The sequence below is a fragment of the Heterocephalus glaber genome, unplaced genomic scaffold (genome assembly GCF_053883595.1).
Source record: "Heterocephalus glaber isolate CG9 unplaced genomic scaffold, H.glaber_assembly_v1.0 deba00001861, whole genome shotgun sequence".
In the NCBI taxonomy this organism is placed as follows: Eukaryota; Metazoa; Chordata; class Mammalia; order Rodentia; family Bathyergidae; genus Heterocephalus; species Heterocephalus glaber.
In genome coordinates, this window is record NW_028258501.1 from 954,460 (window position 1) to 980,954 (window position 26,495).

The 26,495-nt window shown below is 50.6% G+C and overlaps 3 protein-coding genes and 1 long non-coding RNA gene across 12 annotated transcripts; all 4 read right to left on the reverse strand.

The window, feature by feature from the left end:
• Positions 1 to 3,447: 3,447 nt before the first annotated feature.
• Positions 3,448 to 4,700, reverse strand: Lage3 (L antigen family member 3). Its single transcript, XM_004875009.4, has 3 exons — positions 4,485 to 4,700; positions 4,130 to 4,258; positions 3,448 to 3,765 (listed from the first exon to the last, which is right to left on the reverse strand). Exons 1-3 carry the CDS (start codon positions 4,619 to 4,621, stop codon positions 3,651 to 3,653), a joined length of 381 nt encoding a protein of 126 aa, XP_004875066.1. The 5' UTR covers positions 4,622 to 4,700; the 3' UTR covers positions 3,448 to 3,650.
• Positions 4,701 to 7,957: 3,257 nt separating this feature from the next.
• Positions 7,958 to 10,405, reverse strand: Ubl4a (ubiquitin like 4A). Of its 9 annotated transcripts, none has more exons than XM_087204100.1 (7): positions 10,261 to 10,405; positions 9,986 to 10,091; positions 9,548 to 9,756; positions 9,198 to 9,282; positions 8,974 to 9,068; positions 8,581 to 8,755; positions 7,958 to 8,262 (listed from the first exon to the last, which is right to left on the reverse strand). In XM_087204100.1, the coding sequence occupies exons 1-5, from the start codon at positions 10,306 to 10,308 to the stop codon at positions 9,022 to 9,024; spliced, it is 495 nt and encodes a 164-aa protein (XP_087060226.1). In that variant the 5' UTR covers positions 10,309 to 10,405; the 3' UTR covers positions 7,958 to 8,262; positions 8,581 to 8,755; positions 8,974 to 9,021. The 9 variants fall into 9 exon arrangements, with proteins under 9 accessions (XP_087060226.1, XP_087060231.1, XP_087060227.1 ...); XM_087204105.1 differs by having other exon boundaries at positions 9,198 to 9,469; XM_087204101.1 differs by lacking the exon at positions 8,974 to 9,068.
• Positions 10,406 to 10,830: 425 nt separating this feature from the next.
• Positions 10,831 to 13,096, reverse strand: Slc10a3 (solute carrier family 10 member 3). Its single transcript, XM_004875016.3, is given in 4 exon segments — positions 10,831 to 11,326; positions 11,329 to 12,103; positions 12,105 to 12,602; positions 12,854 to 13,096. Coding segments are annotated over 4 exon segments (1,638 nt in total). The 5' UTR covers positions 12,908 to 13,096; the 3' UTR covers positions 10,831 to 11,015.
• An 8,652-nt stretch (positions 13,097 to 21,748) lies between these two features.
• LOC147820551 (uncharacterized) lies at positions 21,749 to 23,276 on the reverse strand. Its single transcript, XR_015448412.1, has 2 exons — positions 23,161 to 23,276; positions 21,749 to 21,856 (listed from the first exon to the last, which is right to left on the reverse strand). It is a non-coding gene; the product is annotated as an uncharacterized LOC147820551 (long non-coding RNA).
• Between the last annotated feature and the right edge of the window lie 3,219 nt (positions 23,277 to 26,495).

Here is a 26,495-nt window from a genome sequence, read left to right on the forward strand (position 1 = left end):
AGACAAACATACAAAATTTTTTATATCAAAATTGTATCTCTTTTACTTATAGCTTTTAAATATATATATTTTTTATCTCACTATAGACCTTTTATCACAAACTTGTCTTTAGCTGTTAAAATTTTAAAGTGTCCCTTTTTTGTTCTCAGATTGTACACTTTAAACTTGGTTGGCTGCCAATAGAACAGTAGTAACCTTGAGGGTTTTTTATCCATAAAACACAGAAAAGAGCAAGTTAACCTTATAATTACAATTGAAGAATTTGCAATATACAAGAAATACTTTAAGCACAGCAATTAAACATCAACTCAAACTGAAACACAGATACATTCATCAGTTAGCTAAAATTTGTAACTTTTTAAACTGAAACACAGATACCTTTATCAATTAACTAAAATTTGTAACCCCTGTAAAATTTTTTTCTCTGGCTTTGTTTTATATCCTTCAGAGCTTTTTTATCTGTTTTTAATCCATTACTTATTTTTTTTTAATTTTTTTTTTTAATTTGAGTGTAAGCCCTATTTGATCCTCTCTGAGTCTGACCACAGCACGGTGCTCTGAAGTCAAGCAGTTTTCATGCTTTTGTCCCCACCTCCTCCAAACCTGTGAATATAGCAACTCAAAAGGAGGGGGAAAGTCTAAATTCTCTCGGTCCGGATCTGGTTTCTTTTCAGCATCGTCCCCTTTCTGACAGAGGACCAGGATATTGCTTTTCGCTTCCGGGGCGCACATATGAAGCCAAGGAGGCATTCTGTGGCACAATTTGAGCCATAAATCAACATAGGGAAATTGATCTGGATGTTCCCATCCAGGGGCAGTGACTGTTAGCCAGATGGACCAGACGAGACCCTCACCTAGGGATCTCTCAGTTGGCCAAGCTAGGCAAAGCTTGGGCCATTCTAACTCACAAAAGGCTCTAAGTTTTGGGGTTTCATCTTAATACCACAACTTCCAGTAAAACCTTACTTAAAATTCTTTTTTTTTTTTTTTTTTTTTTTGGTACCGGGGATCGAACTCGGGTCGGCGGCACCACTGAGCTAAATCCCCGCCCCTTTCTTAAAATTCTTAAGCATGCATTCCAAAACAGTAGGACAAGATGTTTCTGACCCACGATGGGCCGATCAGAGTGTTGGCGTGTGTGGGTACCCTTGTATGGAGACGGAGACGCAAGACAAAGGTGGGGGATCACTCGCTTGCCTACCTGGCTGTGGGCTTCTCGGCCACTGTAAGGTCCTTTCAGGCTAAGGTGGGCTGTCGCTTAAACTCACCATTGTGCCTTTGTTAAAGGTGACCACACACAAATTCTGCGATTCAGGGAGGACTGTTTAAGCGCAAGCGCTTCCTCCCTCTGTCTTGTTCCGCAGCTCTTTTCACACACTCTCCTATCCAGAACTCTTTCACTCACACATTTACTCAGAAGTTATCACATGCCCTCCCGGTGACCCGCTAACCGTAACCAAAACAAATGAAAGAAGCTACCTCCCCAAATGGCAAAGGGCAAGGGGTGATCGGGCCCCTGCACTATTTTGCCCAAAGTTCACAAAGTGAACCAAAACAAATGGGAGGAGCTATCTTCCCAAATAGCAAAGCACAAGGGGTGATCAGGGCCCTGTGCTGTATTTGCCCAAAGTTACAGAGTCCAAATTCACAAGGTGAAACTGAAAGTTAACGACTAGGGGGCTTCCCGGGGTTTCTCACCCAGCAAAGGAAAGGGACAGACGAGACACCAACAGCAGCAGTCCTCCTTCTGTAGTCTCCTTCTTGGGTTCGGGCGATCCTCCGCCAGTGAGCGGGTCTCTGTGTCCTGTTAGGGAGCCTAGGAAATTAGTCCCAGGGGTGCGCCTTTCCTCTCGAGGAGACAGAGAGCCGTTCCCTCCGGTGGGGTTCGGGCCGATGCCCAAAAGGGCTATTTCATTCCCGATTCCCGGCCAACGCACCAAATGTTGCAGAAATCTCGGAAAGAGATACACGGAGACACAGAATTCGGATAAAATAATAAAATTTCTTCTGGTGAGCGGGCGGGAACGTCAGAAACCAGTCTGGTTAGTATATGTGCTGCCGAAGCAAGCACACCAGTCTGGTTAGTATCTGCGCCCCCTTTGTTCAGCATTTCCCTTTTTATATCTCTTTTAGCCATTATCTCATCCCTAGTGGTCTTTGATGCGTAAATACAATTCCAGTTCCTATTTACAAGTCACAGACACAAGATAGGCCATATACATTGTAAATTCCGCCCCCCCATGGTAACTTTGTTAGGTTAATGAAGTTACTGGTTAAAGAGTCAGATAACCGTCACCTTAAACAAGGAGTTATGGGAAAAGCAAATCTTAAAAGAACACATTACTTATTTTGGTTCTACACTTACCTTAATATTTAATCTATTAAGTTATCTAAAACTTTTCCCTATCATTGTGACAGAGACAGGGGCCAGTGCGGCTTGGGGGCAAAGCACTTGCCAGGTGTGCATGCCACCTTAGTTCCACCCCAGCACAGCGACCTGTCATCCCTGAGCTCATCACCGGCAGGAAAACACAGTGCACCTGGAGGAGGAAATCTGTCACCCAAAGGCATTCAGAGTAGAAAGAAGACTGCCTCTATTCTGAGAAAACAACAGTGTTGATGAAACATCTACAAAAGAGCTGCTGGGCTGATTCATTTGGTCCTCAGACTGAACTCAGAGCCTTCACATGGAGCTACAGCCCCAGCCCATTTTTAATTTTGAGACAGGGTCTAGCTAAGTGGCTAAGTTGCCCAGGCTCAGCTCCAACTTGCAACCCTCCTGCCTCAGCCTCCCAGAGCATTGGGACGACAGGCTTTCACCACTGTGCCGGGGCTCCTGGACTGAGTTTAACAAAACCACAGGACACAACGTATCTTACAAGGAGCCCACTCCTTCTCTAAACACTTCAACCAGTTGCCCTAGCACTTTTCCTCCCAAGGTGGGTAAGTCACAAAACTCTCTCTAGGGTCTCTGCCTCTTTGGTTCTGGTCATGCAGTTTCTATGGGAGGAGGGGCTGGTTGTTTTGGCAGGAAAGTACTCCTTGGACCTAAGGAAGTGGGAAACCAGCATTCTGGTGGGGCAGCTCCTTTTCTGGAGAGCTATTTTGTGCTGTAGGTTGAGAGACTTGAAAATAAACTGAGGCAGGTGTCATGGCACACGCCTATCATCCCAGCATGCTGGAAGAATGAGGCAGGATTACAAATGTGATTCCAGCTTGGGCAACTTAGTGAGACCCTATCTCAAAATAAAAAATAAAAAAGGGTCAGGGATGTGGTGTAGTGTGAAGGTCCTGAGTTCAATGCCCAGCAGTACCCCCCCCCACACACGCACACACACTTCAGCTGTAGCCAGGTGTGAGTTCATGCTTCTCATTACAGCTATCTGGGAGGCTGAATGGCCCTGGATCTAATCCCCGTTTTCACAGGGAAACAGAAAGACACCCAGGTGCAGAGTAGTAGGTCAGTTTTATTTTCTGCAGAACACACATTTAAGCACCAAACAAAATGAAGGGACATTTGGCACCTAAGGGCGAGACCCCCAAGCCCTTGGTCTCCTAAACTTGGGATGCAACTGCTTGGGGACGTATTGCCCTAGGGCAGGCCACCTTGCCTAGGAGCGGATAGAAGCTTTCACCCGCCCACATCAGGCTCAGTGGGACACTGGGGGCCCAAAGCGCTGCATGGTCCGCACCACCAGGGAAAGCTGCTCCAGGAAGCTGACTACAGAAACCTGAAGGAGGCTCGCATCTTCTGCTGTCCAGCGGCTGAAGATGAAGGGAGAGAAGGCAAAGTTGGTCCTGGGGCACCCATCACAGGGCACTCCAGCAGAGACTACCTCAGGACCTCACTTGCATCCCTAGAAGTGCAGCCACATCACTCCCATGCCAGCCCCTTCTGATTTTCCCCTGGGGCTGGGGGGACTCAGGGCTCTGGCAAGCTAAGTGAGTGCTGTACCGCCCAGGTGCACAGCAGCCCTAGACTTTTTCGCTTTTTACTTTAGAGAGGGGCTGGCTGAAGTGCTGAGGCTGGCCTCCAACTCGCGATCCTCCTGCCTCAGCCCCCTAAATTGCCGGGATCACAGGCCTGTGCCGCCATGCCCGGGCCATGCCAGCCCTCTGTCTCACTTACACGGCCAGAGTGCTGCCACTCGCTGTCAGCTCCTTCCCAATCACTCCTGGGTGCGGTTCAGCATCTGGAGCCAGCGAGCCGAGAGCGATTCCTGCGTCCAAAGGCGTCGGGAACAGCACGCAGAGGGCGCTGGTGGCTACTGTGAAGGTTCCTATTGCACTGCTTTCCCGGCCTCCGCAGTTCTCTGAGGCCACCGTCACCCCTCCCGGGGCAGCCTGACTCGGCCAACCCTTCTAGGGGAGCCCACAAGTCCCCAGGCCACCCCGGTCACTCGACTCCCAGCCACCCTCTCGCGTGCCCCTACTCCACCCCAGGCAGCCCAGCTGAACCCCCGCTGTCCCCTCGAGTAGGATACAATATGTGTGTTCTGCTCTCGGGTCCGCTGGCCTTAGGAGCCGGATTTAGGCCCACACCGGGGGCTTTTGGAGCACCAGCTGCCGGGTGGGCGCTACCGGCCGCAGCCGCCGCCGTGCCTGCGCAGCCCGTCAGCATGTCCGCTGTGGCCCCGCCTTCCGCTTGCCCTGCTCGTCGGCTATTGGGTGACTAAGGGCCCCAAGGCCCCGCCCCCGGCCGCGAGCCCATCCCGCGTGCGCAGCCGGGCGCTGGGGAAGCGGCGGTTGAGTGGTCGCTTCCCGCTGTGATGACTCTGCCGGACCCTTGTCGGCCCGGTCAGCCACAGAGGGACAGAGGTACCGCGAAAGCTGTCCCTTCACCCACGAGCCGACGCCAAGGCGCTCCTGCCGGGCGCGTGCTCGGGCCCGCGAGCAGACCTTGCCGCCCTGGGCCCGGGAATCTGCTTCAACACGCTTGGCCCTGCTAGGCGACCCCGGAGACCCGCTGGCTGCCTGGCCAATGAGCGCACCGGTCTGAGGCCCCGCCTCCACGGCTGCCAATCAGGGCACCCATTTCGTTGCGGTGGGAAGGAGGGCGGCGTGCAGCCCTGTTTAGGATGCTGCCTTACTTACCCTGTGCCCCCACTGGTCAGTCCAGGGACAGCGAATGGATCCACTTGCAGTTTAGAAGGAGCGCTTCAGAGGGGGCTGTGTGGAGGAGAACTTGCCATCAGAGAAGTAAGAAATGACATGGACGTCAAGCAAAGAGCTGGCAGTGGAAATAGGTCTAATATATGGGAAAAAGCAGTGTGCAAAACCAGAGTCACTAAGTACCAATATAGTACGTTATCCAGGGTGCACACAGGAACCCTACAACAATCCGCTAACGTAGCAATACTCAGAATCTCTGGGGGTCGGGATGGAAAGGAACTCAGAACCTTGAGCTTGTTAGGCGGGCGCTGGAACCACTGAGCTAAATCCCCAGCCCGAGTTAGATTTCTTTTTATTTTTTTGGTACCGGGGATTGAACTCGGGTCCTTGCGCTTGCGCAGCAGGCGGCAAAACCACTGAGCTAAATCCCCGGCCATTTTGTTTTTTCTCTGAGATAGTCTCTTGCTGCCAGTAAGTTGCCCCAGTGGGATTTAAACTTGCAATCCTCCTGCCTCAGCTTCCCTCAGAGGTGAGATTGCAGTATATTCTTTTTTTCTTCTTCTTCTTTTTTTTTTTTCTGGTACTGGGGGTTGATCAAACCAGGATCTTGTGTATGCTAGGCAACCACTCTATCACTGAACTACATTCTCAGCCTTTTAAAAATGTTTACTTTTGAGATCCAGATGTGGTAGTGCATGCCTATAACCCTAGTGCTCGGGAGACTGAAGCAGGAGGATTGCCATGAGTTCAAGACCAGCCTTAGCTACACAGTGAGTTCACGTCCACTCTGAATAACAGAGTGGGACTCTCTCAAAAATAAATAAATAAATGGATGTTTTTTGGAATTGATTTTTGGGTACCAGGGATCAAACTTGGGACCTTGCACTTTCAAGGCAGGCCACAGAACCACTGAGCTAAATGCCCCGGCCCTGTATGTTTATTTTTGAGGTGGGTTTTACTAATTTCTCCAGGCTGGTTTTGAGCTGCCTCAGCCTCCTGAGTGCTGGGATTATAGGTGTGTTCCACCTTGCTGAGCTAATACAGTGCCTTTTAAATTCACTTTCCCTAGCATACTCTCTTTGTGGGATATATTCTAAAATCAGGAACTGGCTTCACTCTTAGCATAGTTGTTGATAATGGCAGAGATGAGGTGAGTGTGAAGAGAGACTGTTGGGTAGATCAGATGAGTCAATATATCCATGTCACAACCTGAAATAGAATTGGGATCTCAAGGCTCCTCGTGTTTCCAGGCTCTGTCCATTGACAGGGTCCAGGAGCAGTGAACACATCCTGCACAAAGACATTGCTTTCCTTTTGCTTTTGTTTGTTTATTGTTGTTTGAGACAGGGTCTTGCTATTTAGTGCAGGCTGGGCTTGAACTTGGGAGATCCTCCTGGCTCAGCCTTCTGAGTACTGAGATGGCAGGCATGCACCACCATGCCTGGCCAGATCTTGGTTTCTAAATACCATTGCCTGATTGAGCAGGGCCATCTATCATATCCTGGTGTTAGCGTCATCACCTCACATCCCTGGGGCTCGGGACTGTCCTGAAGGGCAGGGGCAGTGGGCAGACTGGAACCACCTGCGGGTGGACATTTGTGCCACCTCCTCCTCCTCTTCCCTCGCTCTCCAGCCTGCCGTCCAATGGCTTCCTCCTCCAATGGCACCATGTGCCATTAGCCTCACTGTCCACCTGGAAGTCCACCTCCTCTCCTCCGTTCTACCCCTCCTCTTGTGCCCCTTTCCCGGGAGAGCTCCTGATCTATCTGCAAAGCTCTGAGGGCATCTCTGGGAACAGCAGCATGGCCACCCCGGGTTAGGCTCCGGGACTGGACCATGCCTGGTTCTTGTACTGGTCCCTCTGTGTCCTAGTGTGTGGCACTTGGGCAAGTGGGGACAACAGAGGAGCCTGTGACTGACACCCACATAAAGCAGCACTAACCCAGTGCACACCCCGGGCCCTTTGCTCCTCAGTCTCCAGGTCTAGCGCAGTCTCACAAGCTCCAAGCCCTGTGTCCAGCTGCGCAGCCAGGTCCCTCCGTGGCAACAGAAGCACACTAGCCTCTCCCACACACTTGTTCTTCCCAGGCTCCCACATTTGCCCTCAGCATCATACTGGGGGTCCCTCCATGGGGTCCCTGGCCCAGCCTTGTGGCAGGATGACCAGCTGTGCTTTTTCGACACAGCGGGACCTGTGTCTGTGCACTGGCCCCCAAGATTGGCAGGACTCAAAAACCATGTGTACACTGGGCATGTTGGCCCATGCCTGGAATCCCAGCACTGAGAGGCAGAGGCAGGAGGATCGAAGTTCCAGCCCAGCCTGTCCAGCCCTGTCCCATAAATGAATGAATGAATGGGCCAGGGATATAGCTCAGTGTGAAGGCCCTGGGTTCAGTCTCCAGTACCGAAAGAAGAAAAATAACCATGTCTAGGGTTTCTCTCTTTCTCTTTAAGCAGGGCAGTGAGTCCCTGTCAAAGACTAAAGTATCTTTTTCTTCAGTAGCCCTGTAGCCCAGGCTGGCCTGGAATTCAAGATCTTCCTGCCTCAGCCTCATAAGTACAAGGATTACAGTGTGCATCGCCAAACCCAGCTAAGTGTCCTCAAGACAGGCACCACAGGGGCCCCTCCTTGTGCGAGCCTTCTGCCCAGGGTCCCCAGCAGCTCATCCAGGTGCTCCTGACCCTTTTAAGACACTTGGGTCCCCTGTGGTGGACAGATGCTGTTTGCAGCTACCATTCGGGATCTCCCAGCCTCCAGCATGGCTGGCGTATGCCTGAGGCAGCAGACCCCAGGCCTTGTCCCTCACTCCCCAGCCACCAGAATGATCGCACACCCAAGCCACTGTGACCAGTGAAATGATAGCGTTTATTTGCAGGGTCGTGTGAGACAGAAGCTACGCTACAGAAACAAGTGCTCCTTGGAGGTGGTGGCCTGGGACTGAGCAGGAACTGGAGAAAGTAGAGGGAGGTGGAAGAAACTGGAAATCTCGTCAAATTGTTCATCTGCTGTGGGTCACCAAGAAGTTTCCTTTGTTTTGAAACCAATTACTGGCAACCAAAAGCAGCCTCACTAACAGAGTTCTTTGTGGTTCAGTTTCCTGCACACAGTTCTTCTCAGAACACATGTTCTTCTCAGAGCATATTCCCTGACTGCAAAGAAACAACAGCATCACGAGCTACACAATTTCAGTGGATCCCTGCTGCATGATATCCCCAGCAGGTCTGTCCTGTCACCTTCCCTGCATGGGGACCCAGAGACGCCTCACCAAGGTGCAGGCAGGTGCAGCCTGCTCTAAGGGCCTGGCGCTGATGAGAGCACTGGCACTGGCCCCCCGTGCCCTCCATCTCACACTTCTGCCCCCTCCCAGCACCCAGTGTCCCTTGAAGGCGGTGAGGGGCCTGCTAAGTGGACACACAAGGCGGGGGAAGTGCCAGGCACCACACTGTCTCGCAGAGTCATCTGCCTACCAGAGAGGTGAGAAGCACCCACTTCCAGGAGGAGAAGCTGAGCAAGGGGCCCAGAGAAAAGCCAGGTCCCGAAGGCCGGGACACCCCCTGGCCAGCCCATGCTTGGCTATGGCTTCACTTTTGGCTTCGGTTTGTCACTGAACACAAGGTCCAAGGTCCCTGCAGACTTTCCACCCTGGGCCGGGGAGGGAGGAAAAAAAGGGATTCATTTTGGAGAAGTGACTCTCACTGCACAGACTCTATGGTTGATGACCCAAATGGTACAGTCACTTGTTCCAAGTCATGCCACAGGGCTGTGTGACTTTCTGACTCCCCAGCCCCTAGATCACTGCCCCTTCATCAAGACATGCTACACGGACTGCAATGGCCAAGGGGACACAGGGTGGCTGGCACCTGGCCTCCGAGGAGGTTTGCCAATGGCTCTGACAGATGCAGCAGAGGTCAGGAGACTGCACTGGGCATCAGCGGCCACCTGTTTCCCTGTAGGCCTGGGAGGGTGAAGCAGGGTGTAGTCATGGCAGCGTGCTGAAGCCCACCCCCCCTGCCCACAGGGCACTGCTCCTCCTCATGCCAGGCACTTCATGTCACTGCTGGGCCCCTTTGCCATCCCATCTCACCTCTGCTGCAGGGTGGGAGAGAACCAGGTCGAAGGGGCGTGAGGGGTGCCAGACACCCGCACCAGCTGTTATTATCAGGAGCCAACTGCAACATGAGAACACATTTAATGCAACATGCAGCTGTAGTCTGGCCTCGGGCTCCTCCCTGACATCCGGGAATGCTATTTGGAGAACCCCTTCTCTAGCGCCTCAGTCCCTTCAGGGTGCAGGAAGTGGCTGGCCAAGCGTTCAATGTCATCCAGCGTTAGGCGGCTCAAGGACCTGTCATAATCCTGAGGAGAGAAGGCCAGGAGGATTGGGGGGTGCTGGTGGGGACAGGCAGGCTGTGACGGGCAGGGGAGCTTCCTCACCCTCTGGAGTTGTTCCAGGACTCTGCTGGCATCTGCGGCACTGAAGTGATGGGCCAGGATTTTAGAGACCAGCTGCCAGACAGGTGCAGGTGGGGGCTCAGCCCCAGTCCGGGCAGCCCCTTCTTCCAGTAGCACCTTCTCCAGAGGTTTCACCACCAGGTTGAGCTTGGAATTGGGCCCGATGCTGTAATCTGACAGTCGTTTCCTATCTACCAAAGAAAGACGAGTGCAGTTCATTACCTACATCTGTGGGGGTGGCCCCGGAAGCCACGGGCCCACCTCCCTCGAGCAGCTGGGGCGGCGCAGTGGCATCTGGTGGTGGTGGTGACTTGGGCCACCGTCCGGAGAGCCCGGATCCGTCGCGCTGCTGCCTGGGCACCCTGCACAGCCCGTCCCCCGGCTTCCAGTGGGGCTCCCGGGCACCTCCTCTAGGAGTACCTGCTAGGGCCTTGCCCTTGAACAGCAGCCGCTGCTGGCGCACAGGGACATTTAGCTTCTCGGAGACCAGTTGCTTCACCGTGGCCACCAACTCATCCTCGGGCACCTGGCCGGGCGAGGGTGGAAGCAGGGGTGAGCCGCGGCCCCGGGGAGCGGGTACCTCGCGTCCGCTCCCGAGGGCCGCTCTCCGGGCGTTCGGGGCCCGCCTGTCCCAGCCCCTGACCGTCCTGGCGCCAGGCTAGGGTGAATGGCGGGTCCGGGCCCGGCGATCCTACCTGCAGACTGCACTCGCGGCCTTGGAGCGCCTTCACAGTCAGCTGCATGGCGACCGCGGCGGCGTCCACTAGGGGCGACGCGCACCCAGCGGCCTCCCGCCGCGCGCTGCCGCCCTGGGCGCGCGCCGGAACCGCCCGCCGCCGCCGGAAGCTGCGAGGGGGCGCGCCCGCGCGCCTTGGCCCGTCCCCGCCCCGCAGCCCCCCCCTCCCCGGAGAATCACCGGCCCCGAGGCCCCGCCTCGCCCCGTGGACAGCCTGGCGGGCCCTAAGCTCCCAGAGTGCTGGGGACGGGGCCGGTGCCAACCCCGGTTGTCTCAGTGACAGAAACGGCCCAGCCCTGCCCTGCCAAGCTTGTCCACTGCCAGATGACTTTCTACTTCCTCCTTTGAACCAGGCTGCCACCCTCATCCTCCCACCCCTCGACCCATAACAAGGAGGGGACCCACAGAGGGGACTGAGGGACAGAGCCTGGCCACCCAGGCCTCTCCCCTACCCTGGGCACACACCTCCTGCCTGCCCCAGGGCCCAGGGGCAGACTGGAGGGGACCCCAAGCTTGTGGCTTTCTTTTATTGAAATATATTTCTGGGCACTGCCCATCTACCTAACTCAGCATGGGCTCTTTGGGACTGAAAGCTGAAGAAAAAACAGTAAAAAATGTAAGCGTGGATTTGTCTGAGTGCATAGTGCATGAGAACTAAAGGCCTTTGGTACACAGGAAATGTGGGGACAGTGGGCAGAGGGCAAGGCAGTGGCCTCATGGGACTGGAAACAGGCTGCTATAGATGAAGTGGCCAATGACCAGGGCCAGCATCTCAGAGGTCCCACTCAGTGCCACAATGAAGGGGGCCTGGGAGGCATAGTCTGCTTGGAGGCGGCGGAGGGACAGCTGCAGCATGGCCAAGGCCAGCAGGCTGTTCTGCACCCCTACCTCAAGGCTGACTGTCCGCCGTTGTGCCACCAGCAGCCTCAGGCAGATGGCAAGGCAGTAGCCCACCAAGAGGCCAACCAGGGGCACCGTGAGGCCCACTAGGACAATGAGCAGCCTGACTCCCACCAGGATGAAGACCCCATGCGGTAGGCCAGGAAGAGGTCACCTAGCAGCAGCACAAAGCTGAAGGGCTTGATGACCTGCAGCAGCAGCTGGGAGAACTTGGACAGTTTGGACTTGATCACCACTCCTGCTGCTATGGGGGTGGCAATGAACAGCAGGGTCCCCAGGATCTTGGAGACTGGCACGTGCAGTGTTTTGTGGATGCTGAGCAGGTGGCTGTAGATGGCCGAGGAGAGTGGCAGGAACCCAGTGGCAGCCACCATTGAGATGCAAGTCATGGAGATGGCCAGCGTGATGTCCCCTCCAAGAAGAAGGCTGAAGAGGTAGCTGCCCCCACCGCCAGGTGATGAGCAGGTAATGATGAGGCCCAGAGCCAGGGCGTTGGGCGGCATGAAGACCTTGGCCATCAGGAAGACGTACAAGGGCATGACCAGAAACTGGCCCAGGAGGCCCAGCAGTACAGGCTAGGGGCTCTGCAGGAGCCCCTTGAGGACCTCAAGTTCCACTTTGCACCCAAATGAACACTTGTTGACGAAGATGAGCGGCAAGAGCAGGTAGAGGATTGGGTTCTTTGAGAAGTGGGCCAGGTCGGCAGTGAGCTCAGCTGGGGCACCTTCTACCGGCGAGACCTTGATGCAGAAATCTCTCCGCTCCTCGATCAGCATGGGCGGGGCCTCATGAAGGTCCAGGAGCTGGATGCTGAGTGGCGCCAGCCCAGCCAGGCCAGAGTGGATGTTCACCACAAAGCCACCCCTGCCTCCCCACGTTATGGCACTCACATTCTTGATGGTCGGCACTCACATTCTTGATGGTCAGCACCTCTGTGTCCAGGGATGTGACCTTCAGGGTAGGGCCAGGCCTGGTCCCGTTGACCTGGCCCGGGTACTGGCTTGAGATCACAATGATGCCCTCACTCTCCTCGGGGAACTCAAACTCCACCACAGAGCCATCTCCAATGCTCAGATAGCGGCCCCCTGCCAGGGGCACCATGTGGCCTACAGCAGTGCTGAGGTCAGCTGGGGCAGTGCCCTGGGCCCCCCATGGCAGGGTCAGGAGCAGCACGGTGGCTCCCAGGATGCTCAGGGGGCCCATACACCCTCCCTCCTGGCCTGGGCCCGGCTGCTGCTGGGCGCCCCTGCCTCTCCTGCACACCATAGCTGTCACGGAGGATGCGGTGCCCAGACCTCTGCAGCTCAGGAGAGCGCCCCTGCCAGTGCCATGGGCTCCTCCAGAGAAGGATCCATAGGCTGTGCTGGTTCTTTGCTGCCTGCCTCGAGGGTAGGGCTCTCCCTGGGGAAGAGAGGGACACAGAAGTGTGGCTGGTGAAGGTGAGTGACTGTGAGCCCAGGACCCTAGGCATCTGCAAGCCCCCCACTGGGGGACTGAGCAAGACCCTTGCCCCAAGCTCAGACATGGCAAAGCAAGGTCTAGTGCTGGCCCTCAGTGCAACTCAGCTGTCCCCTCCCCTGGCATAGCTGTGTCAAGCATCCCAGTCCTGGGGGGGGGGTATAGCTCTGTGTGTCCATTCAGCCTGCCCATACCTGCTCACTTTCCTGGGCTTGTCCACCATGGGGGCCTTGTGGGGATGTTCTCATACAAGGGACTCAGGAGAGCCACCTTCAGTCCTGTCACCATTAACTCATTCCCCACTGGCTACAAAATCCAGGTACATCTGGGTATGGGGTGCAGGCCTGTCATCCCAGCACTCGGGAGGCTGAGGCAAGAGGACTGCAAGTTCAAACCCAACCTGGGCAATTTAGCAAGACCCTGTTTCAAAACAAAAATATAAAGGACCCGACCCGGGATTTAGCTCAGTGGCACTGCACCTGCTTTGCAATCGCAAGGTCCTGAGTTCGATCGCTGGTATCAAGAAAAACAAACAAATCAACCCAAAACTATAAACGAAAGGGCTGAAGATGTAGCTCAGTATGTAGGCTCTGGATTCAATCTCCAGTACTGAAAAAAAACAAAACAAAAAACAAGGTACAGCAGGGCTGAAGCAATTCCACAGTTGGGGTAAAATTTCTCCAGGAGTTCCAGGACGGACAAGGGGACCTGCTTGTGGAGGACACAGGGACACAGGGCGCTGATGGGCCAGGGCCAGGTGCAGGAGGCTTCTGAAGAATAGAAGAGGTGACAAAGCTGTGCAGGCAGTGGGTGACCACTGGTGGGGACACTGGACTGCCCTATGGTGATGAGATGGGGTCCTGGGAGGAAGCAGGTCCACCCTCCCAGGGGAAGTTGCCAGAACTGGGTCAGAGAGAGTCACAGGGCCCCTGGGGGCTTGCCCTTCTCTGGCGGCCTCAGAATCTGAGCCCCTGGAGCTGTTCAGCTCATCCTTCAATGTGTGCCCTCCTAGCACCTCAAACTCCCAGTGGGACTTGGGGGTTTACAGAGGGCAGGGTGACCAACCACCACCCTGGTGTCACATCAGCTGCTAGAACTGAGGCAACCAGAACCTGGACACATTTTGACCTCTCTGCTGCCATTTGCCTCGAGCTCTGTAGTGTCCCAAGGCCCTGGGGTCCTGATCAGTCTTTGGGCCTGCCCACCCCCAACATCTGAGATTGAGGACAGGGCCAGCAAAAAGGTTATGCCTGGGATGCAGCCCCATGACAAGGCCCTGCTGGCCTGGGCTTCGGGTCACTTACCCTGGTCCAGCCTGTGTCTTGTGGCAGAAAGCTGAGGCTGGACAGGCAGGGTGGGTGGGAGAGGTCAAGTGCGGGGGTGGGGTGGGGATCGCGGTGCTGGAGCGGCCAGAAGGAAGGATGGTGTCCGTGTCGCCTGGGCTGTGCAGCAGGGCGGGCTGCCTGGAGTCACTGGCACAGGGCTCAGGCTGTGATGCCACCCGTCTCTGCATGCAGCTGTAAGAGTTTGAGCAGATGCAGCCCAAGGCAGTGGGCAATGCCAGCCCCAGGTGCTTGCACAGTGGTAGGTGTTTAGGGACTTGGGTGAGTGGCCGTGAGGCTGGGGTTCCTCTCCACCGGGAGCCCGGAAGTTGTCAGGTGGGCACAGTCGGGCTCGGGCGCGAACTGGGAGCACGCGGGATGGGCGCACGACCCTCCGGATGCCTCTCGAGTCAGGAGGGCTCTCATATCACCCCTGGGTGCTCGCAGGCCTCAAGGATGAGAGGCGGCCCTTCCCGGCCGGGTGTGGCCAGGCCGGCCCGGTGACCAGAGTGAGCGATTGAGGAGCGGGGATGGGCCAGAGGCCGCCTCCCGCCGCCCCTTCCCAGTCAAAGGCTCTCACCCGCCACAGCGGCCGCGGACCTCCTTGCCCCGCCCGCCCGCGACCGAACCCCGCCCCCCCACGCGGTCCGCTCACTCCTGGCCGCCTGTGCGGGTCGCGACCGGAAATGACGTTTCGGAGTGTTGTGCAGCGCGCGGCTCCCTGCTTCCTGAGTTCAGCAGCTGCGCGGCACCTGGCGCCGTGGTCGGCTTTGGCCGCCTGTGGCCGCCTGTGGCCGCCGTCTCCGGCGCGGTCCGGGGTTCTGCAGAAAAGGACCAGACTGGAAAGAGGTGGAGGAGAGACAGAATGGAAACAGATGGCAAGAGGATGAGAAAAAGGTGATGGGAGAGCGTGGAAAGGATGGAATCAGCCCGCGCTCCTCTAAAATGGACCTTGAGGGGCGTGGTGCATACCTGTCATCCCAGCACTCGGGAGGCTGAGGCAGGAGGGTCACCACGAGTTCGAGGCCAGCCTGGGCTACAAAGTGAGTTCAAGGCCAGCCCGAACTACATAGCGAGAGCCTGTCTCAAAACCAAACAAAAACCCCAAAATAAACACAGGAAATGGACCTCTTGGAGCTAGAAGTACATCTCAGTGATAGAACACTTGTTTAGCTAGCATGAGCCTCTCAGGTCAATTCCCAGCACCTCCAGAATAGATACGTAAATAGATAAAAATAGTAAAAGGAACTTAGTGGAGGGCAGTGGTCCCCAGAGTCGGAAGTATTTGCCTCCAGGGGGTGCTCAAGACATGGTTGTGGACTTGGGTAGAGTATAAAAACTTGTATCTCTAATTTTTCTAATAAAGAATCATGACTTTTTAAAATTTGTTTCTTTTTTTGAGACAGGGTCTGCTATGTAGTTCAGGTTGACTTTGAACTCACTATGTAGCCCAGGGTGGCTTCGAGCTTGTTGTGATCCTCCTGCCTCAGCCTCCCAAGTGCTGGGATGAAAGGAATGCATCACCACACCAAGCTTCATGACAGTTGTTTTAATACATTTCTTCACATGGAAATTTCTGTTGTTTGTTTTTCCAGACAGTGGCTCACTCTGTATCCAGGCTGGCCTAGGTATCCCGTGCTGGCCTCAAACTTGCCACCTCCTGCCTCAGCCTTTTAAGTGCTGGAATTACCAGCACATGCCACTGTGCCCAGCTTATTTTTTATTTTTCATTTTCCTGTTTTTGTGCTGCAGGGAATCAAACTCAGGGCCTTACATATGCTAGGCAAGTGCCCTACCACTGAGCAAAGTCTATAGCCTGAAATTTATTTTAAAACATTTATTTAAAAATAGATGTGGGAGGGCTGGGGATTTAGCTCAGTGGTTCTGCTACCTACCCTGAAAGCACAAGGACCCAAGTTCGATCCCTGATACCCGCCCCCCCCAAAATGTGGGACTGCAGTTCATGATGTATCTTGCTTCTTTTTTTCCTTTCTCCCCTCCCCTCAACCCCTCTTCCCCTCCTTATTTACAAAAGCTTTGTTTTTGTTTTTTTCATTCTATTCTCCTCTTTCTTGTCCCTTCTTTCCTTTCTCCCTCTCCCCTCCCTTGTTCCCTTTCTCATTTGAACATTTTCTTCCCATTTCCCAATATCTATTAATACATTTTGGTCCTTATTTACACTTTAGGTTTCTCACAGCAGAGAAACAATGTGGTATTTAAACATGTGTGTCCAATTTATCTCACTTAAGAGTATGGTCTCAAGGTCCATCCATTTAGCCAGAAATGTCTCAAGCTTATCCTTCTTTATGGCAGAGTAATACTCCACTGTATAAAAAACTCACATCTTCTTTATCCATTTGTTGTTTGATGGGCATTTGGGCTGTTTCCAAGATTTAGCTTTTACAAATTGTGCTGCTATGAACATGGGTGCACATATATCGCTGTGGTATGATTCTTTTAATTCTTTGGGGAAGATATCCAACGGGAATAGCTGGGTCAAATGGGACTTCCAGTCCTAGTTCTTTGAGGTATCGCCACACTGATTTCCACAGTGGTTGCACCAGTCTGCACTCCCACCAACAATGGAGAAGGGTTCCTTTCTCTCCACACCCCCTCCAGCATTTGTTATTGGTTGAGTTCTTTTTTTTTCTTCTAAAATTGTCACATACATCCTTATTTGATTCCTTCAAATATATATATATGTTTTTTTGGTATGGGGGATTGAACTCAGGTCCTTGTGCTTGCACAGCAGGCGGCGAAAGCACTGAGCTAAATCCCCAGCCCCTTCAAATATTTATTGAGCAGCTAAGAAATACAAAGGTAATTAAAAGAAGGGATGAGGCATTTGCACAACAGAAAGCATTATGTAAGTTTCACTGAATCACAGCAGTCAAAAAAGTAGAGGAAAAAAAGGTGCTTTAGGAAAAAAATTGCTTCCAGCCTGGAAGAGGGTCTGAGTGGCAGATCAGGAAAGGGGGTTGAGATTAAAAAGGAAGACTTCAGTCTGGATTGTTGGTGATACTCAGTATGGACCATTACTTATCTCTCCTCCTCCTTTCTCCCCATCTTTGGGCTTAAACTTATCAGTAGTCCCCAGGACTGTTCAATGTGCCTTTTCTATACTTGCTTGCATTTTTGCTTTAATATCTTCTACAGAACTAGGTCCTTTGGGTGTTTGAGGAGTCTTGTTTTTTGAAGGATTCTCGATCTTTTGATGTTGGTGTTGATGGTTTTGAGTCTTTTCCATTCTGGTTTGATTTTTGTGCATTTTTGGCTGGAGAATCTCGTATTGATTTCTTCACTGGCGCTTTTTCTTCAGCTTTCTCATCATCAAAATCATTGTCTTCATCATCATCGTCGTCGTCGTTGTCATCATCATTGTCATCTTCATCAGCAGCTAGTTTTACTTTTTTCTGTGGAACCTTGCTACCACTTCCAGGGGTAGATCGCTTTCCAGATATACTTAAGAGTTTTACATCCTTGTCCTCCTTCTCATCTGATTCTGTATCTTTCTCCACAGCCACTAAGTGCTGTCCACTAATATGCACAGGCCCTGAAGCACACTTCAACCTTAAGACAACAGGTGGTGTAATTTCAGAGCCCCCAAGGGGAACCGTTGGCTGTAGAGACATTTTCACAGTTGCCAGTGTTACTTTAATTGGACTGTCTTCGTAATACATTGCCTCTGCTTCCACAATGTGCAATTCATCCTTTGCACCAGCCCCTAAACTGACTGTTCTGTCGGCCTTTAGTTCACAACCGAAAAGATAGTTCTGGGGCCTCAGGGGGCTCATGTCCATATCCATCAAATCTTCCATGGAGTGGTGTCATGTACTTAGGTGGGAGAGAACGTAGATGGAAATAAACAGCTACTGCCCCCAGAGAACAGACACACAGGACGGAATCACGCCATGTTATTGGTTGATTTCATGATAGCAGCCATTCTTTCTGGAGTGAGGTGGAATCTCAGCATTGTTTTCATCTGCATCTCTCGAATGACCAGTGATGTTGAACATTTTTTCATATGTTTATTTTCTATTTGTACTTCTTTATCTGAGAAGTGTCTATTTTGATGCCCATTTTTTGGATTGGGTCTTTACATCTGGGAGGTCTGATTTTTTTTGAGTTCTTTATACATTCCAGATATTAATCCTTTGAGAAACAGCTGGCAAAATTTTTTTCCCACATTGTAGGTTGTCTCCCCTCTGATGGTGGTTTCTTTTGCTGTGCAGAAGTTTTCAATAAGCTGAGATCCCAGTTGTTGATTCTTTGTGATGTGCCCTGTGTAATCAGGGTTTTGTTCATAAAGTCTACACCAATGTCTTCAAGAGTTCTACCTATTCTGTCTTCTAGCAGATTTAGCATTTCTGGTTTTTTGTTTTGGGGTTTTTTTTTTTGGTACCGGGGATTGAACTCGGGACCTTGCGCTTGTGTGGCAGGCGCCAGAACCACTGAGCTAAATCCCTGCCTCAGGTTTTCTGTTTAAATATTTAGATCTTTAATTCATATCAATTTTAGTTTAGTGCATGGTGATAGATATGGGTCTATTTTTTTTTTTTTTTTGGTACCGGGGATTGAACTCAGGACCTTGTGCATACAAGGCAGGCGATAGAACCACTGAGCTAAATCCCTGGCCCTCTATTGGTCTAGTTTTTTTTTTTTCTATGGGTCTAGTTTTAATCTTCAGCATGTGGAAAGCCAGTTTTTCTAGCACCATGTATTAAAGAGGCTATCTTTCCTCCAGTGAGGGTGTTTGGGTCCTTTGTTGAAGATGAGGTGGCTGTGTCTGGAGTTATTTCTGCATCTTCTAATCTGTTTAAGTAATCCTCAGGTCTGGTTTTTTTTTGTCATTACTATGCTGTGTTTGTTTGTTTGTTTGTTTTTATATCGCAGTAGCTTTGCAGTATAATTTCAAGTCCGGGATTGTGATCCCCCCTGGCATGCCTTTGTTGCTCAGAATTGTCTTTGTTATTCTAGGTCTCTTTTGGTTCCATATGAATTTTAGGATTGTTTTCTCTAATTCTGTGAGGAACAGAGAATTTTGATTGGAATTGCATTACATCGTATAACAATTTTGGAAGTATGGCCATTTTGACTATATTTGTTCTTCCTACCCAAGAAGAAGGGATATCTTTCCATTTTCTGTCCTCTTCAACTTCCTTTTTCAGAACACTGTAATTTTCAAAGTGAAGATCTTTTACTTCCTTTGTGAGATTGATTCCTAAGTATTTCATTTTTTGGATGCTATTGTGAAAAGTATTGTTTCACTAATTTCTCTCCCAGTGAGTTTGTTATTCATGTACAGGAAGGCTATTGATTTTTGAGTGTTTACTTTGTATCCAGCTATGCTACTGAAGTTGGTTATCAAATCTAGAAGTCTTTTGGTGGAGTTTTTGGGGTCTTCTATGTAGAGTATCATGTCATTGAAAATAATGATAACTGAATTTCTTCCTTTCCTATCTTTACTCCTTTTATTTCTTTCTCTTGTCTAATTACTGTGGCTAATGTTTCCAGAACTATATTGAGTAAGAGTGGTAACAGTGGACATCCTTGTCTTGTTCCTGATTTTAGAGTGAAAGCTTTCAGTTTTTGTCCATTTAGTATGATATCTATTGTTGGTTTGTCATAGATGGCTTTTATCAGGTTGAGATAAAGACCATCCATTCAAATTTTCTGTAGGGTGTTTTAAAATCATGAATGGGGGTGGAACTTTGTCATGTTTTATCTGCATCTATTATTTCTCTCTCTCTCTTTTTTTCCGGTACTGGGGATGGAACTCAAGACCTTGTGCTTGCGAGGCAGGTGCGATGCCAATGAGCTAAATATTCAGCCCATTTTTTTCTGCATCTATTGAGATGATCGTATGGTTTTTGTCCTTGGGTCTGTTAATATGGTGTATTTATTACATTTATTGATTTGCATATATTGAATCATCCTTACATCCCTGGGATGAATCCTACTTGGTCATGGTGTATGATGATCTCGATGATTTGCAGCATTCTGTTTGCCAGTATATAATTGAGGATTTTTGCGTCCATGTTCATTAGGGAGATTGGCCTGTAGCTCTCTTTTTTGGTTGGATCCTTCTCTGGTTTTGGTATCAGGTAATGCTTCCTTGCAGGAATGACTTTTGGAGTATTGCTTCCCTTTCAATTTCATTAAAGAGTTTGAGAAGTAGTGGCATTAGGTCTTCTCTAAATTTCTTGTAGAATTCAACAGTGAATCCAACAGGGCTTTGGCTTTTCTTTGGAGTTAGGTTTTTAATTACATCAATTTACTGGTCTGATATTGGTTTATTTAGAATTTTTACAGTTTCTTGATTCAGCTTTGGTAATTTATATGTATCTAGGAATCTATCCATTTCTTCTGTTTTCCATCTTTTTTGGGGGGGGGGCGGGTACCGGGGATGGAACTCGGGACCTTGCACTTGGGAAGCAGACGGCGGAACCACTGAGCTAAATCCCCAGCCTGTTTTCCATCTTATTATAATACAGGCTTTCAAAGTAGGTATTGATGGTCTGTTGTGATTTCACCCTTTTTATTCCTTTTTTTTTTTTTGAGATGAGATCTTGCTATGTAGCTCAGCCTGGCCTTGAACTCACTATGTACCACAGGTGGGCCACCAACTTGTGGAGATCTTCCTGCCTCAGCCTCCTGAATGCTGGGATTACAGGGATCCGCCACCATACCTAGCCCCTTTTTATTCCTGATTGCATGGATTTGAGTCTTTCCTTTCCTTTTTTTTGACAAGGTTGGCTAAGGGTTTGTCAATTTTATTTAATCATTCAAAGAACCAACTCTTGGGTTCACTGATTCTTTTTTTTTATTGGTACAATTTAGATATACGTAATGACCACATTCATCATAGGGAATTTGTACCTGTACATGATATGTCTTGCTGCTGCTTTTTTTCCAATTCCCCTCCCCTCCCTTCAAATCCTCTTCCCCTCCTTATTTACAAAAGCTTTGTTTACATTTTTCCTTCTATTCTCTTTTTTTTCTTGTCCCTTCCTTGCCCCCCCCCCCTTATTCCTCTTCCCATTTGAACATTTTCTTCCCATTTCCCAATATCTATTATATATTTTGGTCCTCATTTACACTTTTGGTTTCAATTTGCGCTATCTCCTGCTTTTTATTGACTCTGGTCAATCTTATATTACTCGTCTTTGCGTCATCTAGCAGCTGTTGGATTGATTTTTCGTGGTCCCTTGCAATTTTTAAGTAATCTTTCTTTTTATGATTGCTAACCACAGTCCTGATTCTAGATCTGATATCCTATCCTCACATTGGTTCATTCTGCTCCGTATAAATTCAATGGAATTTTTAATCTCCTGGATATCTGTTTGAATTGTTTCATGGATTCCATTTCTTTCCTATGTTGAGTGTTCAAGGTTTCCATCATTTTCCTAAGCTCTTATATATATTTTTTATCTGTATCTCCCCTAGAATCACTAACCATGTCTTTCATTACAGTCACCATCTCTGTAATTATCTGAGAAATTCTTTTTTTTTTTTTTTTTGTGGTACCGGAGATCAAACTCAGGACCTTGCACATGCAAGGCAGGCATGGTGCCATTGAGCAAAATCCCCGGCCCGGAAATTTCGAATTAGATTTTTTTTCTAGAGCCTCAATCATCTGCTTTGTTACTTCTGCTGTTACCACTTCAGAGAGTCCAGGTGGGTGTCTTTGAATTGTTCCATGTCAATTCCCTCCGGGGTCTGCCTTTGGTGACCTGGAAGTCTGGGGTTGCATCTTGCTTCCATGTCTTCTCATTTTCTATTTTCTTTTAGTTTAATTCCTGGGGGGTTGGAGATTTAGCTCAATGGTGTCATGCCTGCCTCAAAAGTACAAGGTCCTGAGTTCGATCCCCAGTACTGGAACAAAACAAAACAGAACAAAAAAATAATTCCTGGGTTGATGTTTGTAAATTGCTTATGGCAGGTAGATTTATTTCTAGTATTTAGAACTCTTAGGAAATGACTACTTCTCAGAGATGTTTTCCAGGTATAGCTGGCTTTTGGGTTTTGAGTCTTTTGCAAGATTGTATTTCTTCAATTTATTGGGGATGAAAAGTTGCTACCTATTTGGTCCTGCCCCTGGTTCTTTGGCACTGACCTATAGTATTGTTTATGACCCTCAAACAACCTCAGTCTTGGTATATACCAGGAAGAACAACTGATTAGAACAGTTATGTCACCTTGGCTAAAGTAGTACAATCAGCAATAGCAATAGCATGAAACACAGCTTAGAAAATGACAAACTGTGATAACTATTAATTTGCCACTTTTAACCATATGAACTATATTTGTGGTTATATAAAAAAATCTAAAACAAGCCAGAAAATTATATACAATAAATGTGCCCTCAATATGGTGATTTTACCCTCAAGGGAGAAATTTTAAAAGGGGTTAAGAGGAAAAAAATACAGTAGAAGAAGAGGAAGAGATTAGAAGCAAGGCTGGAGGACAAAGAATGATTATGCAAACTTTGGGAAACTGGTGAAGAAGACAGAAGGGTAAGAGAAAAAATAAAAACAAGTAACAAAAAAAATAAAAAATAAAAACAAGAAAAGAAGAAAACAACCCCAACAAAAAAACTAGAAACAATGTTCACATTCATATAAAAACAAGAACAAACAGGAAAAAAGAAAACAAGAACAAAAGAGAAAAGAAAACAAAAGAAGAAAAGAAAAAACAATGGCCACTTCAGGGCATGTCTCTGCTGTCACTGGTAGACAGAGTAGGCAGACAGAGCCCAGATCCATGTTGATTAACCCCAGCAACCCAGCTGCAGTTTTACACCAGGGTAATGGATAATGCCAGCAAACCCACACCTTTAGTTCCACTGAAGTTCAGGCTGGTTTCTAGCTGTGAAGCTGGAACTCAACTTGTTTTTTTTTTTTTTGGTACCGGGGATCAAACTCAGGACCTTGTGCTTGCCAGGCAGGCGCCAGAACCACTGAGCTAAATCCCTGGCCCTAGAACTCAATTTGTTGAGCTTGCAACACTCTGTGTGCCTCTTGCCAGCTTGAACTTGGCTCCCTGCTGGCTTGAACTCAGCTCCTTGACCTTCTGCCAACTTGAACTCTATTCCCCTCACCCTGACACTGGGAGCCACTAGATGGAGCCAGCCCATAGATTGCCCTCTCCTGGGGGATGTCTGAACCCAAAGAACTCACCAGCCTCTTTGGTCTGCTGTGTCCACTGATCTGTTCCACTGGTGTGTTCCTCCGTGGAGGTCTCTGGGGTCACCAGTAGTCACTGTGCATCTCCAGGTTTGAGCTGCCCCTCCCATGCAGTGAGTCAGGGCTCAGGCAGAAAGCACGGTTTGCCACCTCCTCCTTCTGTGTTGAGGTCTCTGTCTTCACTCTCCCTGTGGACTTCAATTCTAGCTTCAGATCCTTGCTGGGTCCCAGGGACCCACTTCCCTTCTTCTCTTCCTCACATTGCTGTATTCCAGCATCTGGACACCAATTCTCAGACCGTTTCTCTGCTGTTCACCACTCCGCTATCTTCCTGGAAGTATTTTAAAAAGTTTTTTTTAAAGACCAGGGTCTCACTATGTAGTTCAGGCTGACCTTGAACTCACTCGCCCAGGCTGGCCTTGAACTTACAGTGATCCTGCTCCCTCCCTCAGCTTCCCAGTGCTGCGATGACAGGTGTGCACCACCATGCCTGATAATCCTGTTGGCTTTGTCAGGAGGAAAAGGCAAGTGAATGTTTGCGATTGATTTAGGGGATGAATAATGTACCTCATGGAGAACAAGGAAAAGATCTACAGATTGGGCAAGGATATCTCACTCCCAAGAAGTCACGCAAGCTTCGAGCACAGTTGGAGCAAGGACCAGCAACGGCTGGATGACATCATGCATTGAGAATAGGATAGGGCCAGGGATTTAGCTCAGTGGTTTCATCGCCTGCTGTGCAAGCAGGAATTCTCGAGTTCGATCCCCAGTAACGAAAAAAAAAAAAATTGAGAATAGGATAGACAGGGCCACGTGGCCACATCTTGCTGTCCAGGCAGGGGCTGGGGATGCTGCTGTGGACCAGGTACCAGGAGCACCACGTGAGCATGGGTGTATGGGTCAGGGGAGTGTCAGGTATGGCACCTTGAATTTCTCGAGACCCCCTCTTCCATTCCCAGTACATGTGCTTTGCAGAGGTCACTGCTTAGAGCCACTCAGCTGCATGCCAGGGTAAGCCCAGAATCCAGTTGTCCCCAAGGGTGTTGGTTCCCAGGGACTGTGGTGGACTCTGGGGAGGCAAGAACACATTTCTGCTGGGGCTGCTAAGCTGGGACCTCCACCATGGCCCCCCACTACCAGGGGCAGACAGCGTACTGGAAAACAAAGCAAGACTGGGAAAGCAGAGCCACAGGATGGTGAGAACCCAGGTCCCTATGACATTATGGGGCTAGAACAACCGGTGGCCTTGGGGTCTGTTACAGGAACAATAAATCCCACTCCTTTTTTGTTGTAGGTTTTTTGAGACAGGGTCTAATTATGTAGTCCAGGCTGGCCCTGAACTTGCCATGTAGCCCAAACTGGCCTCAAACTTGTGATCCTCCTGCCTCAGCCTTCTGAGTGCTGGGATGACAGGTGTGCACCACCACGCCTGACCACGGCCTCCATTTCTTATGTCTCTTTCCCTTTGGGTTCTGGCACTTGTACCTCTGTTGGGAGCATTTCTCCATAGATCTTGGGGAAAATCATTTCATAATTAAAGTATGACTATAGCTGTCTAAGGCCTGATGTCGCCTTGCCCGAGAGCGGCCGGCTACAGCAGGCAGAAATATGGCTCCGTTTTGCCTCTGGTCACAGCTGAGGGCTCAGAGGTCTGTGAAGCTGTGGCCTCAAAGGCAAGATAGCATCAGCTGAAGACGTCCTGGTTCCTCGAGAACCCAGTAGTAACATAGAAGAGAAAGGTTTCACCTGGGGAGGGAGGCGTTCCTTATCAGCTCAGCTCATCCCACCCACTGAGGTAGGAATGCTCTCCTGTCCGCCCTCAACAGCATCAGCCCCCAGGGCCCCCGATGCTCCCTCCAATTACTGTGTGCACCCAATAAATAGTGGCCAGCTCGGAGAGTCCTTGCCTTTGCCCGCTCTGAGGCACTGACCTCCCAGCCCCCATATACTTTGAAATTACGCGAGTCCGTGTTGTCTTTTTTCTTTGGCTCTCGCAGCCCCCCTTCCTAGGCAGTCGGAGGAAATCGGCCTCCAATATACCTCAAGGTGTGCTAAGTGCTCAGGGTAGACCTTGGGGACGGGCACGACCCAAGCTGGGCTGGGCCAAGTGGGGTACGAAGCTGGCCAGTAGTTCTGTGTGACCCTGGTGACCCCCAGTGGTGGCAGGGCCAGCACTGTCGCTCTCTTGTACATCCCTAGTGTGCAGCACAGTGGGTGACCCAAGGGAGGCACCAGGGGATGTTCAGTGGCCATGGCCCAGTGGAGGAAGGCTGGACACTCAGGGCAATTGAGTGGGCTGCACAGCAGGAGCTTCCAGTGCAACTCAGTGAGGTCCAGGTTATTTGGCGCCAAGCTGCCAACCTGTGTTCTGGTTTCTACCTGGGTGTCCCCAAGCCTGGGGTGCTCACAGGGGGTCTTCGGAAGGTGATTGGGTCACCAGGCTCACAGCTCACTCGCTGTTAGGAGGTGGGGCCTATTTGGAAGAGAAGGGTCCGTGGGCGTGGCCTACAGGGAGCACCTCTCTTCTCGCGGTTGGGGGGCGGGGCCTGGTCGGAAGAGGCGTGGCCTGCAGGGTGTATCTCCCTCCCGGCTCCTCCTTTCTGGCTCTGAGCGCTGTGAAACCCTCCTCATCCAGCTTCTCACGCCCAGGTTCCGCTGAAACTCTGAGTTCCCCAGGGTCCTCGACCTCTTTCTGTGCAACGGGGACAGTGGCCTGACAGCTAGGGTTGTGCAACTCATGTGTAACTGAAGTACTACTGATGGAGAACAAAGCCAATTTACTTGAACGCGCACGCGGGGGGTGGTGGTGGTGTTGGTTTGCTGCTGAGATGACGCAGGCCGCACATGGGCACCGCGAGCCAGGTGAAAGGTGCGAGGGAGCTGATCATGCTGTTCTCTCCGTTCTGGGGATAAGGGGCCCTCGGTAGGGAGATTTAAGAATGTGGACGCACTGGGTACTCCAATGGTGGAAGGATGTCATTGCACAATTTGCTCAGAACTCAGAAGCCACAACATGAAAGTAGGAGCTCGGTCCTTGCTCAGTTTTGCTGTGACCGTAAACTGACTCTACAAAGAGCAAGTCTCTGGAAGGCACCAGCTTAGGGCTGAGCTCTCCTCACTTCCTGGGCTTCATTTTCTTTTCTTTCTTTGATTTTTGGTGGTACTGGGTAAGCCAGAGCCTCGCACATGCCAGGCCAGCACACTGCACCCCAGCCCCTCTTGCCTGATCCGGGCATCTGAGCCACTTCTTCCCTGGGGGGCTTCTAACTCGACATCTGCCCGCCCCTAGAATACTTTCACCTTTGTTTCGTGAGACAGAGTCTTGGTAT